Source organism: Scyliorhinus canicula, chromosome 6 (assembly GCF_902713615.1).
Source record: "Scyliorhinus canicula chromosome 6, sScyCan1.1, whole genome shotgun sequence".
Classification (NCBI taxonomy): Eukaryota; Metazoa; Chordata; class Chondrichthyes; order Carcharhiniformes; family Scyliorhinidae; genus Scyliorhinus; species Scyliorhinus canicula.
In genome coordinates, this window is record NC_052151.1 from 209,620,841 (window position 1) to 209,640,277 (window position 19,437).

General features: G+C 44.4%; 1 protein-coding gene across 1 annotated transcript in view; it reads left to right on the forward strand.

The window, feature by feature from the left end:
- The window catches only part of LOC119968004, a 185,773-nt gene that overhangs the window by 21,576 nt on the left and 144,760 nt on the right, over positions 1-19,437 (forward strand). Inside the window, exons 3-7 of the mRNA XM_038801105.1 lie at positions 1,942-1,986; positions 5,227-5,393; positions 6,842-7,013; positions 7,117-7,182; positions 16,121-17,849. Coding sequence (XP_038657033.1) covers positions 1,959-1,986; positions 5,227-5,393; positions 6,842-7,013; positions 7,117-7,182; positions 16,121-17,849 — 2,162 coding nt within the window. The 5' untranslated portion in view covers positions 1,942-1,958. The remainder of the gene's footprint in view (positions 1-1,941; positions 1,987-5,226; positions 5,394-6,841; positions 7,014-7,116; positions 7,183-16,120; positions 17,850-19,437) is intronic.

A 19,437-nucleotide genomic window follows, 5' to 3' on the forward strand; every position in this document is an offset into this window, starting at 1 on the left:
ACTGCTTCCATTCACATTAGTGGGCAGCATATAGCCTCACACCTACGTATTTAATATCTGTTACAGTAAGGGAACACCACCTGCAATTAAAGTAAAAGGAAAGACTTGCATTTATAACAAAATAAACTGCGGGAGTGAAAAATATGTTAGTTCCAATCCACCCATGGTTCCTGTGCTCATTCTGACTAACAATCAGCAGAAATATATTGTTGGGCCTTTTGGTCTCTGTACTATTACAAAATGTCAAACAGTTACGTATCAAACAAGCGCTCTACACGGAACTTACGATTCAACACAGTTTTATTATCTAAACTTCAATAAAATACACTATGTATTTAAATCTTTTGCTATAGAAATGATCAAAATTTGTCACCAGACTCTCAGGGCGCGATTCTCCGCTCCCCACGCGGCGTGGGAGAATCGCGGGAGGACCCCCGACAAAATTCACACCCCCCCGTGAGAGGAAAGACGGCCACCGCGCATGCATGCGTGGGTTTGTGTCGTCAGCGTCATGACGTCAGCCGCGTATGCGCGGGTTGGAGCCGGCCAGCCTGCGCATGCGCGGCTGACGTCATTAGGCGCGCCGGTCGCGTCATTCTTGGCGTGACGCCCCCGCGGCCGAGAGTTATGGAGTGCCGCTCCTAGCTCCGCCGGGAGGGGAGAATAGGGGGCAAGGAGCGGCCGAGTTCACGACGGCCCTCCCGATTTTTCCCGGGAGCGGAGAATTCCGCCCTCAGTTTTAGACACAAGGTAGATATTACCCCATTAGAGTTAGCCAAGTTCTTCTTCTTTGGAGGTCCCTTCTGTTCGCTGAGTCCTTCACTCAGGATGTTGTATGTGTGAGGTTGGTCCTGGGTTACACTACCAGAAATGAGTCCAGAGCTGCGTATTTATTCCTCCTGTACCCTCGAGCGTACGTGTTCCATGGAAGGGGTCATGTCCGATCCATGAGCACAACGGCCGAATGACCTCATTCCTCTAACCACGGGTCCATTTTCCAGACCATCGGTTTTCCAATATTTAGACTGTGTGGTTACAGATGTTGTTTTGTTCCATGTTCCTGTATTTTCATTCAGATAGATCATCTACAGGTCCGTAGATATGTCTTATTCCAAGATGCCCAAAAACATCCCATCATACTTGTAATCAGCATGAGCAGGACCTTATTGCTACAATATTTTGCCATTCTAGAACTGGAACATTTGAGGACTTAATTTCTCAATTTTCTAGATTACGTTGATTTAGTTAATTTTGAATCCACGGCCAGAATTCTACGTATAAAGTTTGGGCGCAAAAACATCGGGCAGGTATCCTGACATCATTGTGCGCTTTCATATTATTTTGGTTGGTGGGTGCATGCATAAGTCAGAAGTGCGCCAACTGACACTCGAGAAGCCAATTTAAATGGCTTAAACAGCAGTTGACTGGGATTTTACATGGCCCCTCTGCTTTTACATTGGTTGATGGGCCGATTGCCAAGGTGGCCTTTACGTTTTAGTTGCAACCTCGATCCAGGGCAGGGTGAACTGTCAGGACTGAAATACAATTAACAAATGTTTCTGGGGATGGGGGGGTCTATGTACGATTTTGCTGTTCAGACACTCGTGGCATAGTTTTTCCGCTGATATTTTTACAGGTCAGCAGCTCCCTCAGACACAGCAGCTATTCCACTGAGGGAGTACTTTGGAAGTGCCTGGCAGCATGCTCCCTTTTCTCAGGACACCCTCCTTCTTTTCTCCCTGGCAATGCTCAGCTTGTCAGATCGTTTCACGCTGTTAATTGGGGGCATTAACAATGCAATCCTGGGCGGGAGTAGGTTTCACATCCACACCTGCCCAGGCTGACTTCGGGTGTGTCCTGAACCGAAAATTCAGGCGTCTATGTATGTTTCTTTCCACTCTCATATATTCTCTGTTTAACCTGGGATTAAATATTTTGCAGATAGCCGATTAACTGAAATGCATCATTCATCAAGCGAACCAAACGGTAAGTGATACCAGTCAAACTCAAGTTCCTTTTTCTGGGGAAGGTGATCAGGCCACTCCGAACAGTACAGGTAAAGTGACTCCTTCCAGAGAACCATTAAAAGAGAATACTCCAAACTTTGACAACAAAGCTTGTATCAAATTAAAGAATTCTGAAGATTTTGAACTACTATAACATAAATCTACCCACTTAGCAGACTACCTAAGAAATAATATGATACTTTACGAATAGGAAAATATTGTGGGATAGCCTGCTTTCCATTATCTACACTTGTATTATATTAGCATTTTTCGACAAAAATGCCAATGGATTTGTAATTTGTGCACAAAATGCATAATTCCCTCTGAATGTGCAACCAACCTTGGCTGCAAAGAAAGGTGGATAGAGACACTGATTGAGAGTAGGGCTTCCATGAGCAACAATGTGACACCAGACAGCAGGAGATCATATATGGTGTGTATAAGAGGTGGGTGGGACACAGGATTTGCAGAGTGATAGTGGTTGGAGATTCTATAGTCAGGGGAACAGACAGACTCTTCAGCAGCCTTGAGCAGATGAGGAATCATGATTTACCTCTTGTGCAAGAGGGAAGAACGTCCTGGAACTAATATTGTTAAAAGGAATAATACAGTTTAAGCCGTGACGTATTAAGTTGAGTTGTTATCTCTGGATCTTTTTTCACTGAGCTTTGAGGGAAATATGTGGCAGTTAGTGTGTGGTAGTAGGGTAGGAGCAGGAGGATTCAACTTTGTTGGGTTATGAATGTGTGTTCAGGGGGAAGGAAAGGACGTGGTTTTTAAAGCAAACTCTTTCATATGATGTCCAGGAAGGAAGGATTATAGGAAGGACGTGGAAGCTTTGGAACGGGTGCAAAGGAGATTTACCAGGATGTTGCCTGGTATGGAGGGAAAATCTTATGAGGAAAGGCTGATGGACTTGAGGTTGTTTTCGTTAGAGAGAAGAAGGTTAAGAGGTGACTTAATAGAGGCATACAAAATGGTCAGAGGGTTAGATAGGGTGGACAGCGAGAGCCTTCTCCCGCGGATGGAGGTGGCTAGCACGAGGGGACATAGCCTTAAATTGAGGGGTAATAGATATAGGACAGAGGTCAGAGGTGGGTTTTTTACGCAAAGAGTGGTGAGGCCGTGGAATGCCCTACCTGCAACAGTAGTGAACACGCCAACATTGAGGGCATTTAAAAATTTATTGGATAAGCATATGGATGATAAGGGCATAGTGTAGGTTAGATGGCCTTTAGATTTTTTCCATGTCGGTGCAACATCGAGGGCCGAAGGGCCTGTACTGCGCTGTATCGTTCTATGTTCTATGTCGCTGGCAAGGGCAGCAATTGTTGCCCACACACTGATAGTTTTTGAACTGAGTGGCTTGCACGGGCATTTCGGAGAGTTAACCAAATTGGTGTGAATTTGAAGGCGCATGTAGGCCAGACCCAATAAGGACGACAGGCTTCCTGCCCCAGAGGACATTATTGAACTGAGTTTTTACAGCAATCGATAATCATTTCGTTGTCATCAATACTGAGTTTCAATTCTAGATTTGACTAATTAATTCAATTTGGATTCCACCAGCTGTCGTAGTGGGACTTGAAGCCATATATCTGGAGTTGTGCCTCTGAGTTACAAGCCCAGTGACATTACCTTTATGTTGCTGTCTTCCCCAATCCAATGGTTTTACAGAGTAGGCGAATGAAGCAATAGGAAGATAGCAGTGGGTTTACTGAGATTTGGATTTGAGAACAGACAACTGAATTTATAAAACAGTTGGAGCTGAACTTGTTTGTGAGGAAGTTCCATGATTTTGACCATGCAATGGTTTTAAGGAAGGACAATATATGTTACAAGTCAGGAACTTGGAGGGGAAAATGGTTGGTAGTGGTTTTCCCATGCTGCTTTTGGATGGTGCAATGTATTAGCTATAAGACAGTGGTTGGGATTCCCCACCCCTGTTTACGATGGGTGGAAAGCCGGTGTGGGCAGAGAAGCTACATCCCCAATGGCTTTTATGCTGGTGGGATTTTGGTTCCGATTGACCTCGCCATGGCACAGCTAGATACCGCCCCCAAGAGAGGAGAGGATCATAGGTGACAGTAACCTGTTCATCCCGGGCACTACGGGGTGGGGGACCTCTGTTTGGGTGGGCTATCCCTCAATAGCCCATGGGCCGGGTCCCATGAGGGGAGCCTCATGTCTGTGTGGTGGGGACCCCTGTGTCCATGGTTGGGGGGAATCCTTTTAACTGCAGTTGGGGTGGAGTCTCCCTGTGGGGGGGGGGGGGGGGCGGGATTCTTTCTTTTTTTTTTAGATTGGGGTGTCCAAAGCTGAAGCTGCTGATGGGGCAGGCTCATTTAGAACCTGCCCTGCCATCATGAGACTCACCTACTGAATCTTTTTTAACAAAGTGTCCAAAGATAAGGCAAGAAAAGCAGCAGTAGAGCCGGCAGGCAGCTCACTGCTTTTCCCGCCTGAGTTGACACTTGAAAATTTCCGGCCCTTCACGCTGACCGGAACCACCGGTACTGCCCATGGGGCATCCCCACCATGGGTTTTACGGCAGCAAGAGGTGCATTCAATGAGAAACCCTGTTAACAACGGGGGAATCAGAAGATCTTGCCACCGGCCAATGGGGGGGCTGCCTCTAGCTGCTGCAAAACAAACAAGTGGGTTGCGCAATAAATCCCGCCCTCAGTTTAAAAATGATAACGTTCCACACACTGTTTAGAACTTCACAGGTCTTATAGATAACTGATCGCTTACAGTATTTTCAGTTCAGTGAAAAAATATTTGTGGATTCAGTATTAATAAATTGTTCCTTGCGAGTTCCAGAACACACAGATGTTCCAGGAGATGTGTTAAGATAGAATCTACATGTATATAGTAAAGAAACAGAAGGGTAACAGCATCTGTCAAAATGGATTTTGGAGGCTGTTCGGGAGTAAAGATGAGTTAGAAAAGAGGCTGCCTTGCAAGGGAAGTCCTAGAATATGTATTTCAAGGTCAACTTAATAAACCTTTAGAGACGTGGGATGATCAAAGGAGGCTCGGACAAATAAATTGTAGGTAAATCGTGTTTGACAAATTTACCCAATTTTTAAGAATAGGGCGAGATGGTTTATGCAGGTTTTAAGATGGTGTTTCATGTGGTTCACAGTGTGATTCATTTTAAGAAGATTATAGCTGGCTGGTAGAAAGTTGATAATATGTTTCATCTTTGTGTTCACAGATCCGAACTCCAAACTCACTGAGTTCCTGACAAAGTGTGAGGATTACCAACTGTTCCAGTTGACTAAATTCTTCCGGGACAGACTAGAACAGGCGATTGAGGAAGGGGTGGATGGACTCAGCTCATTGTTAACATACGAGAGGATTTTCAGTGGACAAGAACATCGGGTAAGTGTGAGGAGCATAGACCATTATTCAATTATTTATACATCACGAAACTGATATTGATAAAGGAAATGCGAGATGAAGAAAAATAGACCAGAGTCTTGCTAGTGTAATTAATATAAGAAATTGTTATATTTTATATATTTTTTGAAGTAATGTTATTAAAACCTGGGTTAAGATGCATACAGATAATATGGCTGTTAGAGGTGTGATTAAGGTGTCATAAAAGTGAGATAATCATTGATTTTCAGGTGAACTGTTCTGTGAATAGATCTTGAGAACCATTACAGATTGTTTACAGATAGCAAACTAATTGGATATTGTTTACATTTTACGGACTCCTGGGGTGTAGATAATTTATGAGGAGTATCGTATTCAGTCCTGGCTAAACAAGTCAAGGGACACCTTGTAAGAAGAGACCAACGAATGCCTTCTTCTTTGGGTACAGATGTTGTAGTTAATGGGAGTCCAGAAAGACGTGTGTGTTAGATAAATTGGACATTCTGAATTCTTCCTCAGTGTACCAAACAGGCGCCGCAGTGTGGCGACTAAAGGATTTTCACAGTAACTTCACTGCATTGTTAATGTAAGCCTACTTGTGACACTAATAAAGATTATTATTACTACAAATGGTACATGGCTACTAAAATTCCCAGTTCCTCTGAAGCTGACCTCCCTATTCCTTTTTCACCCCACCACTCAGCCGGGAATCCAGATGTCTACTTCGCTTTCCTCCTTAAAATGCATCATTTCTGTTTGATCAAATCAGCTAGTATTTCCTGATTTGTATCGATTCATTGTTTGATTTCACCTTCATGAAAAACTGTGGGACATTTAACTAACTGACTGAGTGCAAGCTGACTGCACAAACCCACGACATTTTAAATACCGAGGGAACTATGACTAAATTAATTGGATTTCCACTACTCTTAATATTTCGTGATTCTCCTGACTGATAAATCAAGATTGGTTGTTTTGAATACTCAGCGATAACCTTTGTAGTTCTGTATCTGATTCCCTCACTTCAGAATCATCCCTTTGCTGTCACATGAGTTCTGATGAGCTGCTACTTTATCTCTGAGTAAACAGCAAACTGCGGCAGCAGGCAATAAGGATGAGAAACACGGACCTCATATTGGCAATCACATTGTGTCATATTGGACACTGAAGGACAGAGAAAACCAATAATGTCAAAACCAATGAGGAATCTCAGTGATTCCTCACTCCTCAAAGTATGTTCCAAATCTGTTGTGCTGTCAGACCTTCTCCCATTAATGAGTGAATCAGAATATTTGCAGAACATTCATCCATTTCTCCGTGGATCAGGATCCAGCCCTAAACAGCTTTCAGTGCTCAAAGCAACTGGGAAATCCCATCACCAATCTGATCCTTTCCTTCTTCTCAGTGTTTATCTTTCACACTGTTCCTCATATGTTAATCATTCTTTACAGAAAATCACTGAGCTCGTGGAGAAGGGAAACACGACGGACAGTTCCAGATTTCTCCTAAATCTGGTCATGGAGAAAGGCTCTCGGGCCCGAAGGGTGATGTGGGAATCCTTTGTGAAAATGCGCCAAGGAGTCCCAAAGCTGGATAAAATACTGAAAGAAATACAGGAACTTGGTACGGTAAAGTCACAGCGATGTTAATTCAGATACAATCACTTTAGATATTATTACAATATTACACTGATCTGATTTCATCAAATGTGAATTGATTTAAACAGGCTTTGATTCATTTGATTATATGAACGTAAACCGAGATGTATCCAAAATATCCAGTCACCTGAAAGGTAAATATGAAATGGCGATTTCTAAAATACAACCTTCATTTGTGGGAATCATTAGAAATTGCCAGAATCTGGGGCTCAGAACTTCATGTTTGGGGAAAGTAGGATTGATTGAATGTGGTATGAATTTGTCATAAATTCTCAACGCTTCTGTAGAAAGTTACAATTCCTACGATTTCTTCTGATACACACCCGACAGGATCCGGATACAGTGTGAAACCCTGTATGCAGCTGGAAGGATCTTGATACACTGGGAAACAGAAAATCAGAAGCAGGAGGAGGGCATTCAGCCCTTTAAGCCTGCTCCACCATTCATTATGATCATGGCTAATCATCCAACTCGATTTCCTAATCCCGTTTTCCACTCATTGCCTTTGATCTCCTTCGCCCCGAGTGCTATATCTAACTGCTTCTGGCAACCATACAATGTTTTAGCCTCAACCACTTCCTGTGGTAACGAATTCCACAGGCTCACCATTCCCTGGGTGAAGACATTTCTCCTCATCTCTGTCCTCAATACTCAACAGCATATCCTCAGACTGTGACACCTTGTTCTGGACAACCACAACTTTGGGAACATCCTTCTTGCATTTACCTTGTCTAGTCCTACTAGAATTTCACAGATTTCTATGAGATCCCCCCCACCCTCCCATTCTTCTGATCTCAATCTCTCCCCATTCGTCAGTCTCACCATCCCACAAATCAGTCTGGTAAACCTTCACTGCACTCCCTCTATAGCAAGAATATCTTTCCTTATATAAGGAGACCAAAACTGCACACAGTATTCCAGGTGTGATCTCACCAAGGTCCTGTATAATTGCAGCAAGAGATCCATGCTCCTGTACTTGAATCATCTCGCAATGAAGGCCTTCATACCATTTGCCTTCTTTACCACTTGTTCTACCTATATGCTTACCTTCAGCAATTGGTGCAGGAGGACACCCAGGTCTCGTTGCACATTGCCTTCTCCGAATTTATGGCAATTCAGAGAATAGTGTGCCTTCTCGTTTTTGCTCCCAAAGTGAGTAGCCACACATTTATCCAAATTTTACTGTGAAACCCTGTACACACCTGGCAGCATCCTGATACACTGTGAAACCCTGTACACACCTGGCAGGATCCTGATACACTGTGAAACCCTGTACACACCTGGCAGGACCCTGATACACTGAAACCCCATACTCACCTGGCAGGATCCTGATACACTGTGAAACCCCGTACACACCTGGCAGGACCCTGATACACTGAAACCCCGTGCTCACCTGGCAGGATCCTGATACACTGTGAAACCCTGTACACACCTGGCAGGGTCCTGATACACTGTGAAAACCTGTACACACCTGGCAGGGTCCTGATACACTGTGAAACCCCGTACACACCTGGCAGGATCCTGATACACTGTGAAAACCTGTACACACCTGGCAGGGTCCTGATACACTGTGAAACCCTGTACACACCTGGCAGGATCCTGATACACTGTGAAACCCCGTACACACCTGGCAGGATCCTGATACACTGAAACCCTGTACACACCTCGCGAAATGAAATGAAAATCGCTTATTGTCACGAGTAGGCTTCAATGAAGTTACTGTTAAAAGCCCCTAGTCGCCACATTTCGGCGCCTGTTCGAGGAGGCTGGTACCAGAATTGAACCATGCTGCTGGCCTGCCTTGGTCTGCTTTCAAAGCCAACGATTTAGCCCAGTGTGCTAAACCAGCCCCATCACTGTGAAATACCGTACACACCTGGCAGGATCCTGATACACTGTGAAATCCTGTAATCAACCCCATCTCCACTTCTCTCTAACACGCACTGTAACCAGCTCCTTCTCCACTTCCACCGAATACACACTGTAACCAGCCCCTTCTCCACTTCCGTCCAAACACGCACTGTAACCAGCCCCTTCTCCATTTCTGACCAACACACATTGTAACCAGCCCCTTCTCCACTTCCGACCAACACACACTGTAATCAGCCCCTCCTCCACTTCCATCCAACACACACTGTAACCAGCCCCATCTCCACTTCCATCCAACACACACGGTAAACAGCCCCATCTCCACTTCCATCCAACACACACGGTAAACAGCCCCATCTCCACTTCCATCCAACACACACTGTAACCAGCCCCTTCTCCACTTCCGACCAACACACACTGTAACCAGCCCCTCCTCCATTTCCATCCAACACACACTGTAATTAGCCCCTCCTCCACTTCCGTCCAACACACATTGTAACCAGCCCCTCCTCCACTTCCATCCAACACACACTGTAACCAGCCCCTTCTCCACTTCCGACCGACACACACTGTAACCAGCCCCTTCTCCACTTCCATCCAACACGCACGGTAAACAGCCCCATCTCCACTTCCATCCAACACACACTGTAACCAGCTCCTTCTCCACTTCCGTCCAACACACACTGTAACCAGCCCCTTCTCCACTTCCACCCAACGCACACGGTAAACAGCCCCATCTCCACTTCCATCCAACACACACTGTAACCAGCCCCTTCTCCACTTCCATACAACACACACGGTAAACAGCCCCATCTACACTTCCACCGAAAACACACGGTAAACAGCTCCATCTCCACTTCCATCTAACGCACATTGTAACCAGCTCCTTCTCCACTTCCGTCCAACCCGCACTGAAATCAGCCACTTCTCCCCATCCCCAATATATAAGATAGTCAGCCAATCTCGCCTTTCTCCCGATACACATGCTATTTATTGTTACGAACCCATGTAACAGCATTATCAGAATCTGTACATGATAGCATTATCATAACTCAGTTGTTGTGTTTCTTTTTTTTCTTTAACTCAGAAAAGAATATGTCCTGGAAGTCTACAATGCAATTTTCATTACTTGTAGCCATAATTACGTTTTCAATCCTACTTTCCAAATTCTCTTTCTGATTTAACAGTCAAAATGTCATTTTTGTGCATTAACATCTTATTTCTTGTCAAATTCTCTTTTTGCTGTTTCAAGAATGTTCTTTAAATGCTTTGTAAGTTCATCAAAATCAATTTCATATTCTTGCTTTATTTGTAATTTGAACTCTTTGTGATGTTGTTTCTCCCACCCCATTTCACATGAGTTTTGTTAGATTATGTTTAAGCCCTCTAGAATTTCTTAATTTGTTTTTACCCTTCACTTTTTCTGAACTCTTTCAGTCCAATTCTCAGTAGAATTTTAATGGTCTTTGGTAAACTGTTCACTTGCCCCTGTTCCATCTGCTACATCTTGCACAGTATTATTGCCAAGAACTTTTAGATTGGTGTCTCTGGTCATTGATTTAGAGAGATCATTTTACAATTTCAGTCCTTGTTGACAATTTGTAGTTTACAAATTAACTTTACACAAAGAAACAGGTTAATCACTTCCATTAATATCCCTTATTAATATGTTTTCCTTCATAAAACCTTTGGGAATTCAATTTATATCATCAACTGCCATTAATGATTGGTCCTCTTTATCTTGCAAAATGTTGGTTTATGTACTTATTTTGTTAGACGAGTAAGGGAATACTTCCCCCTTTGAAACAAAACATCCAAAGCTTCTAATGGCCTGGTTACCTTCACCAGTATTCATATAACTCTCTGAACTACCTTGAATATTCCCTGTTCTCATAGATAATGAGAGAACACGGTTACTACTGTTACAGTTTTAACAGCATTTTATTTTTTCCTTTCCTACTACTGCAACTGATCTCCCATTTAGTTTCCATAAATCTGCCTGAATATGTCCCACTTTGTTACAATGGAAGAACTTCAGCCTCCAAATATCCCTTCCACCATCAGCACGTTCCCTTTTGATCTGAGGTGAAATTTGCTGACCATTCTCAACTATTCCATCTCTTCTTTGACTACTTGTTTTCCCTTCTCCTTTCGACCTTCTATCTTTCTCAGGTTTAAAAGGATGGCGGAAAAAAGGTTTTGTTTTATGGACCAGTCCATAATCATCTGAGAGCCCAGCTGCTTATCTAGCGATTTTAACCTTTTGTTCTTCAACATGAGTTCTAATAACCAAAGAAGGTGAATCTTTAAATTCTTCGAAACCACTTCTCTAAGGGCTTTGTATGTCCCCGCTAGCTTTAATGCCCATATCCAATGATGAAAATGATTTTGCTTTACCCGCAATATAAATTTGTCCAGGTTGTTTTCTTGCATTGTAAAATTTCTGCTTGTTTGCCTCAGAACCAACTCGGACGCACTGAGGGTAGCTTTCCTTACTGAATCATAATCTACATACCTCGTCCAACAAAGATGCATTCACCTCACTTGCTCTAACTTTTGTAAAAGTAATGTCCAATTTGGCCATTTAATCTGTTTAACTACCTTTTAAAGTGGTTAGCACGGTTGCCTAAAAGTGCCGAGGTTGCATGTTCGCTCCCGGCCCCGGGTCACTGTTTCCAGGTCGTTCTCTCCATGTCTGTCTGGGTCTCACCCCTCAACACAAAGATGTGCAGGGTAGGTGGCCCTTAATTGGAAATAAAAGAATTGGGTACTTTAAATTTATTTTTACAAAGTACCTTTCAAAAATAAATAAAGAATGCTTCCACATCCTTTTTCAAATTTTTGAAGGGGTCATATGAATTTAAACATCTCCCCAATATGTTCTTGTCTAGAAATATGTTCTTCCCTGTGTTCCTGCAGTGTCTCTATTTAAAGCATCAGATTTTTAAGCTGCAATTCTGACTCTCTTTTCTCTTCCTTTTCTAACTTCTCCTTTCCAAATTCACGTTTTCTCATTTCAATTTGAACAGCTCACCTGTTCTTTTCCCTTTGCCTCCTCTTCAAGTTTCTTCATTTCTATTTCACTTTATAACTGAATTTTTTGCAATTCAGTTGTCTCGCCTTTAAAAGTACTTGATCTCTCAAACATCCTTTGCAATTTTAAATGCTTTTCTAGACTTTCAATAATGTCAGTTTTCTGAACCCCTGTAAGTAATACAAATTGCTATTTATCTGCCAATTCAGTTAACTAGCTCTTGGATACTTTTGGTAAACCAGTCAAAGTAACATCTTCCAACTTTAGAAAAGCCTTCGCAATTTCAAACATCATTTCAGATCCTAAACTGAACAAAATACCTCACAGAAACTTCAATTCTTATCCGCAGTACCACACGACCTCCACTTAGTCTTTTTCCAAAGTTTTACAGATCCCATTTTTTAACAATAAGTCTCAGACCAAGTTTTACCATTCAGCTTCCAGTAACTTGCTTTCCATGTTTCTAAGTATCCCAACGAATTATTGCCAATCAACATCTGGTAGCCCTTTCTCACTTTGAATTCCATCAGAGCCCCCACTTTTGTTATGATCACGGTTGATGTTATGACTGGATGTGAAAGTCCCACAATAGAGCCCTGGCTCAAAAGACCCGGGGCTGGATTCTCCGATTCTGCGGCTATGTGGGGAGGTAGCAGCCGTGCAGCGTTTACCTGTGGATATGTCTGGACAATGGTCGGGCCCGTGGCCGTGCATGTGCACATCGGCAGCCTGCGGCAGTCGCACCGTGCAATAAGGTACAGGCTGCACGTGGACATGGCCTGCCAAAAACTGCCCCCTGCAGCCTGCCTCGCCTACTCGGGACCACCCACCACCAGTGCCCCCAGCCGCCGCCAAAGCCCCCCTGCCTGCGGAACAAAACACACTATTCAGCCCTTTTCCCCAATACATACTGTATTCAGCCCCGTCCCCAATACACACTGTATTCAGCCCCGATCCCCAATACACACTGTATTCAGCCCCTTTCCCCAATACACACTGTATTCAGCCCCTTTCCCCAATACACACTGTATTCAGCCCCGTCCCCAATACACACTGTATTCAGCCCCTTTCCCCAATACACACTGTATTCAGCCCCGTCCCCAATACACACTGTATTCAGCCCCGTCCCCAATACACACTGTATTCAGCCCCGTCCCCAATACACACTGTATTCAGCCCCGTCCCCAATACACACTGTATTCAGCCCCGTCCCCAATACACACTGTATTCAGCCCCATCCCTAATACACACTGTATTCAGCACCGTCCCCAATACACACTGTATTCAGCCCCTTTCCCCAATACACACTGTATTCAGCCCCTTTCCCCAATACACACTGTATTCAGCCCCTTTCCCCAATACACACTGTATTCAGCCCCTTTCCCCAATACACACTGTATTCAGCCCCTTTCCCCAATACACACTGTATTCAGCCCCTTTCCCCAATACACACTGTATTCAGCCCCTTTCCCCAATACACACTGTATTCAGCCCCTTTCCCCAATACACATTGTATTCAGCCCCTTTCCCCAATACACACTGTATTCAGCCCCGTCCCCAATACACACTGTATTCAGCCCCTTCCCCCAATACACACTCTATTCAGCCCCTTTCCCCAATACACACTGTATTCAGCCCCTTTCCCCAATACACACTGTATTCAGCCCTCTTCCCCAATACACACTGTATTCAGCCCCCGTCCCCAATACACACTGTATTCAGCCCCTTTCCCCAATACACACTGTATTCAGCCCCTTTCCCCAATACACACTGTATTCAGCCCCTTTTCCCAATACACACTGTATTCAGCCCCGTCCCCAATACACACTGTATTCAGCCCCGTCCCCAATACACACTGTATTCAGCCCCGTCCCCAATACACACTGTATTCAGCCCCGTCCCCAATACACACTGTATTCAGCCCCCGTCCCCAATACACACTGTATTCAGCCCCTTTCCCCAATACACACTGTATTCAGCCCCTTTCCCCAATACACACTGTATTCAGCCCCTTTCCCCAATACACACTGTATTCAGCCCCTTTCCCCAATACACACTGTATTCAGCCCCGATCCCCAATACACACTGTATTCAGCCCCTTTCCCCAATACACACTGTATTCAGCCCCTTTCCCCAATACACACTGTATTCAGCCCCTTTCCCCAATACACACTGTATTCAGCCCCTTTCCCCAATACACACTGTATTCAGCCCCTTTCCCCAATACACACTGTATTCAGCCCCTTTCCCCAATACACACTGTATTCAGCCCCTTTCCCCAATACACACTGTATTCAGCCCCTTTCCCCAATACACACTGTATTCAGCCCCTTTCCCCAATACACACTGTATTCAGCCCCTTTCCCCAATACACACTGTATTCAGCCCCGTCCCCAATACACACTGTATTCAGCCCCGTCCCCAATACACACTGTATTCAGCCCCGTCCCCAATACACACTGTATTCAGCCCCCGTCCCCAATACACACTGTATTCAGCCCCTTTCCCCAATACACACTGTATTCAGCCCCTTTCCCCAATACACACTGTATTCAGCTCCTTTCCCCAATACACACTGTATTCAGCCCCTTTCCCCAATACACACTGTATTCAGCCCCTTTCCCCAATACACACTGTATTCAGCCCCTTTCCCCAATACACACTGTATTCAGCCCCTTTCCCCAATACACACTGTATTCAGCCCCCGTCCCCAATACACACTGTATTCAGCCCCCGTCCCCAAAACACACTGTATTCAGCCCCGTCCCCAATACACACTGTATTCAGCCCCTTTCCCCAATACACACTGTATTCAGCCCCGTCCCCAATACACACTGTATTCAGCCCCGTCCCCAATACACACTGTATTCAGCCCCGTCCCCAATACACACTGTATTCAGCCCCGTCCCCAATACACACTGTATTCAGCCCCGTCCCCAATACACACTGTATTCAGCCCCCGTCCCCAATACACACTGTATTCAGCCCCCGTCCCCAATACACACTGTATTCAGCCCCTTTCCCCAATACACACTGTATTCAGCCCCTTTCCCCAATACACACTGTATTCAGCCCCTTTCCCCAATACACACTGTATTCAGCCCCTTTCCCCAATACACACTGTATTCAGCCCCTTTCCCCAATACACACTGTATTCAGCCCCTTTCCCCAATACACACTGTATTCAGCCCCTTTCCCCAATACACACTGTATTCAGCCCCTTTCCCCAATACACACTGTATTCAGCCCCTTTCCCCAATACACACTGTATTCAGCCCCCTTCCCCAATACACACTGTATTCAGCCCCGTCCCCAATACACACTGTATTCAGCCCCTTTCCCCAATACACACTGTATTCAAAGCTTCTCCTCTCTCCAATGCACTGTACTCCGCCCTTCTCCCCAATATTTACTGTATTAAACATCTCACTGTGTGCAGCCCCTTTTCCTGATACATGATGTTTCAGCCCCTTTCCCCAAAATACACACTGTATTCAGCCTCATCCCCTTTCCTCAATACACACTATTCAAACCCTCTCCCCAATACCGCATTCATCCAGTATCACCTTCCCCTCGTCAATCTCTTCTCCATTGTCAACATAGCTGTCTTGCGGGAGGGGGAGCTCCCAGTACCCAAAGAGAGGGGGGGGAGATTTATTTTCCCACCGAATTCCAAATCTGGGAGTGACCCACGTCCTGGAAATTGGACAAGAAACAATGGTATAAAAGACTGTTTACATCTCTGCCACTGGGAAAAAATGCCCCCACTTTCCGCTTGCTTTCCATTTTAAATTCTGAGGATGGAACATTAATTGTGTTATGCCATTAATGGTGACCCTGCTCTCGAACCCTTATTGTCGACTAGCCAGGATCCTATGAGGATTTGTAATGAGTTGTTTATATAACAGGACAGGCTGGATAGCCTTAATCAGCAGAGAGAAAATATCACCTCGTAGGAAGTTCCATGTTCAGTAAATACAAGAAGTAAGTGAGAATTTGAAAATGTCTTCTGTCACTGTTCCAACAACTGAGTTTTAACTCGTGCATGCATCTCTATTGAAACTGAATTAAATGTTGTGCCATCTTACTGAATGTTGAAATAAACTTGGAACGTTGATAGATCAAAATATCTAACATTGAGAACCACTTTCTTTCTATTCTAATTGCAGATGTTCAGCAGAAACACAAGGAGACACTCCGGGCACAAACTGAAACACTGACAGTCAACACTATCCTAATAAAGGAGAAGGTTAAGATTTCCCAGCTGGTTGACCGATACGCTGAGCTGACGGTCATTTCTACTGTTCGAGATCGGACACTTGTAGAACATGAACTGCTGGCAAGAGGCCGAGACCATGAAGAGTGGAGAAAGAAACATCTCCGGAGAGAACTAGAAAAAATCCGAATGGATCAATTGTTCCAGAGCAGCTTTTCCCAGAGAAAATCCAAATTTGGGAATTCTGCAGCAGTGATTGGAGTTCTGGGAATTGGGAAAACAACAATGGTACAAAAGATTGTTTGTGACTGGGCCACGGGGAAAATATACTCGCACTTTCAATTTGTTTTCAGTTTCAAGTTCCGGGATTTGAACAGTGTCAACTGTAGAATAAACCTGAGGAATCTGATACTGTTTTTCTATCCTTACTTTGGGAATGTTCTGGGAGAGCTGTGGAAGAACCCAGGGGGATTGCTGTTTATATTCGACAGTTTGGATGAATTTAAGGATTTTGGTGACAAACAGAGAAATGCAGAACCTCAGTCCAAGTGCACAGATCCCGAATGCTGGTGTGAAGTGTCTGACATTGTGTACAGTTTAATACAGCACAAGCTGCTCCCAGGATGTTCGGTGCTAGTGACCAGCCGCCCCACTGCATTACATTTATTGGAAAAGGCTGAGATCAGTGTCTGGGCTGAAATCCTGGGATTTGTTGGTGATGAACGGAAGGAATATTTCAACAAGTTTTTTGAAGATCAGACGGTGGCAGCAGCTGTTTTTAAACATGTGGAGGAGAATGAGATCCTGTACACCATGTGCTATAACCCTTCCTACTGCTGGATCCTCGGTCTGTCACTGGGTCCCTTCTTTACACAAAGTGACAGGAAACAGCAGCGAGTTCCCAAGACCATCACCCAACTATATTCCTACTATATTTACAACATTCTGAAAAACCACAGCCGAGAGATTGAAAGCCCCCGTGATGTGTTACTGAAGCTTGGTGAGATGGCCTTCACAGGAGTCTCCGAGAAGAAGATTGTGTTCAGAAATGGAGATTTGATCAAGTACAATCTGCAACCTTCCCAGTTCCTGTCAGGGTTCCTAATGGAACTTATAGAGAGAGATGTTTCTGCCCAGAGTGTGGTTTACACATTCCCACACCTCACCATCCAGGAGTTTGTAGCTGCACTCGCACTATTCCTGACTCCAGATCCCGGGGACATTGGGAAACTCCTCAGTGAAGCCCAGAGCAAGGAAGATGGGAGATTTGAGATATTTCTCCGTTTTGTTGCTGGTCTCTCCTCCCTACAGGCAGCTTGGCCCCTGGAGGAGTTTCTGGGTAAATTTCTTCATCAAACAACCTGCCGAGTGATTGACTGGGTGAAGGAGAAGGTTGAAGGACAGATTGGAAACACAGAGAGCGAAACTGGTAAAAGGAACCTCCTGAACACATTCCACTACCTGTTTGAGCCTCAGAATAAAGCACTGGCTCAGAAGAGAATGGGGTCTGTGGAAATACTTTCATTTTCTGAGTTACGACTGACCCCGATTGACTGTGCGGTCCTGTCTCATGTCATTGGACTCTGTGATACAATGAAACAACTTGATCTAGAGAACTGCTACATTCAATGTGAAGGGCTCCAGTGGCTGAGACCAGTTCTGCACAAATGCCAGGAATTGAGGTAACCATTTGGTTCTTTAGCTGGAATTTTCATTTTTCAGAAACCATTTTCTTTGTTGTAAAAAAAGAGTCAGGAAGAAACTTTACAAAGAAAGACGACCAGTGTAAAATTCCAAGATGGAAAATAAGAATGAAGTTTTTGCTGGCAAGTTATTGGTTTACTGTGTGGGCATAGAATTGTTTTGAGTATGCAATTAAGATGGTTAGAAACAGTCAAATCTATTTACAAGAACAGAATATAGATAGTTAAACATATTAAACACTCGTGCAGAACAAAATGCTTTAAAGATACTAATTAATAATTAACCACATGAACTGAAAGCTGTACGGGGAAAATCAACCCAACGTAGCATCATAAATAATGAGATGTTTTTTGGTGGGTGTCATAACCTGTCTGGATCCTATTGGCCAGGGACAGTTGGTTACCCCAGGATTCCTTGGGGAATATGAGCTCCCCCAATGAGGAGGGGGGTGGAGGTGGGACAATCATTAGCAGTACAGCTGTCTCAATAGAGCTGGCCAGTGTGGTACTGGCTAGAGCAGGAAGCAGTGATGAACTACTCGCCCCGTATACATATTGTTGAAAATAAAGTTACTTTCTTTTTGACAAACTCATGCAGGATTCTTTGTGGCCCTCACTAAAGTGTGGAAAGTGAAATGTCTTTAATTTTTATAATTACGTAGGAAAACCTTTTCACGTTTGTTGATTGAGAAATTCTCTCAAATCTGTTCATTCATTTTAAAAATTCATTCATGAGAGCTTTGCGACGGTGGCGAGGCAGACATTCATTGCCCATCCTGTGGCGCTATGGCTTAGATGGTTAAAGCGCCTGTCTAGTAAACAAATAGATCCTGAGTTCAAATCTAAGCAGTGCCTTTGGGTCAAAGCTAGGAGCCTGTGAAGAAATGTTATCAATTCAATGGTGAATGCTGAACACGTTCTCAAAATATCTGTGGCACCGAGCTTCTAGTTTGCTTTACCTTGATTTTGGGGCAGCAGGGTAGCATGGTGGTTAGCATAAATGCTTCACAGCTCCAGGGTCCCAGGTTCGATTCCCGGCTGGGTCACTGTCTGTGTGGAGTCTGCATGTTCTCCCCTTGTGTGCGTGGGTTTCCTCCGGGTGCTCCGGTTTCCTCCCACAGTCCAATGATGTGCAGGTTAGGTGGATTGGCCATGCTAAATTGCCTGTAGTGTCCTAATAAAAGTAAGGTTAAGGGGGGGGGGGGGGGTTGTTGGGTTACGGGTATAGGGTGGATACGTGGGTTTGAGTAGGGTGATCATGGCTCGGCACAACATTGAGGACCGAAGGGCCTGTTCTGTGCTGTACTGTTCTATGTTCTATCCCTAATCTCCCTTGAGAAGGTGGCAGTTAGTTGTCTTCTCGAACCGTTTGGAGTACCTTTGGTGTAGATATATTCACAATGCTGTTCCAGAATTTTGATCCAGTGATTAGTGAAGGAATGGCAAGGTAGTTGCAAGTCAGGATGGTGTGTGGCTTGGAGGGGAACTGCGGGTGCTGATATTCCCATGTGTCCGCTGCTGCTTTGTCCTTTTAGGTGGTTGGTACTGCAGCTTTGGAAGGTGCTTT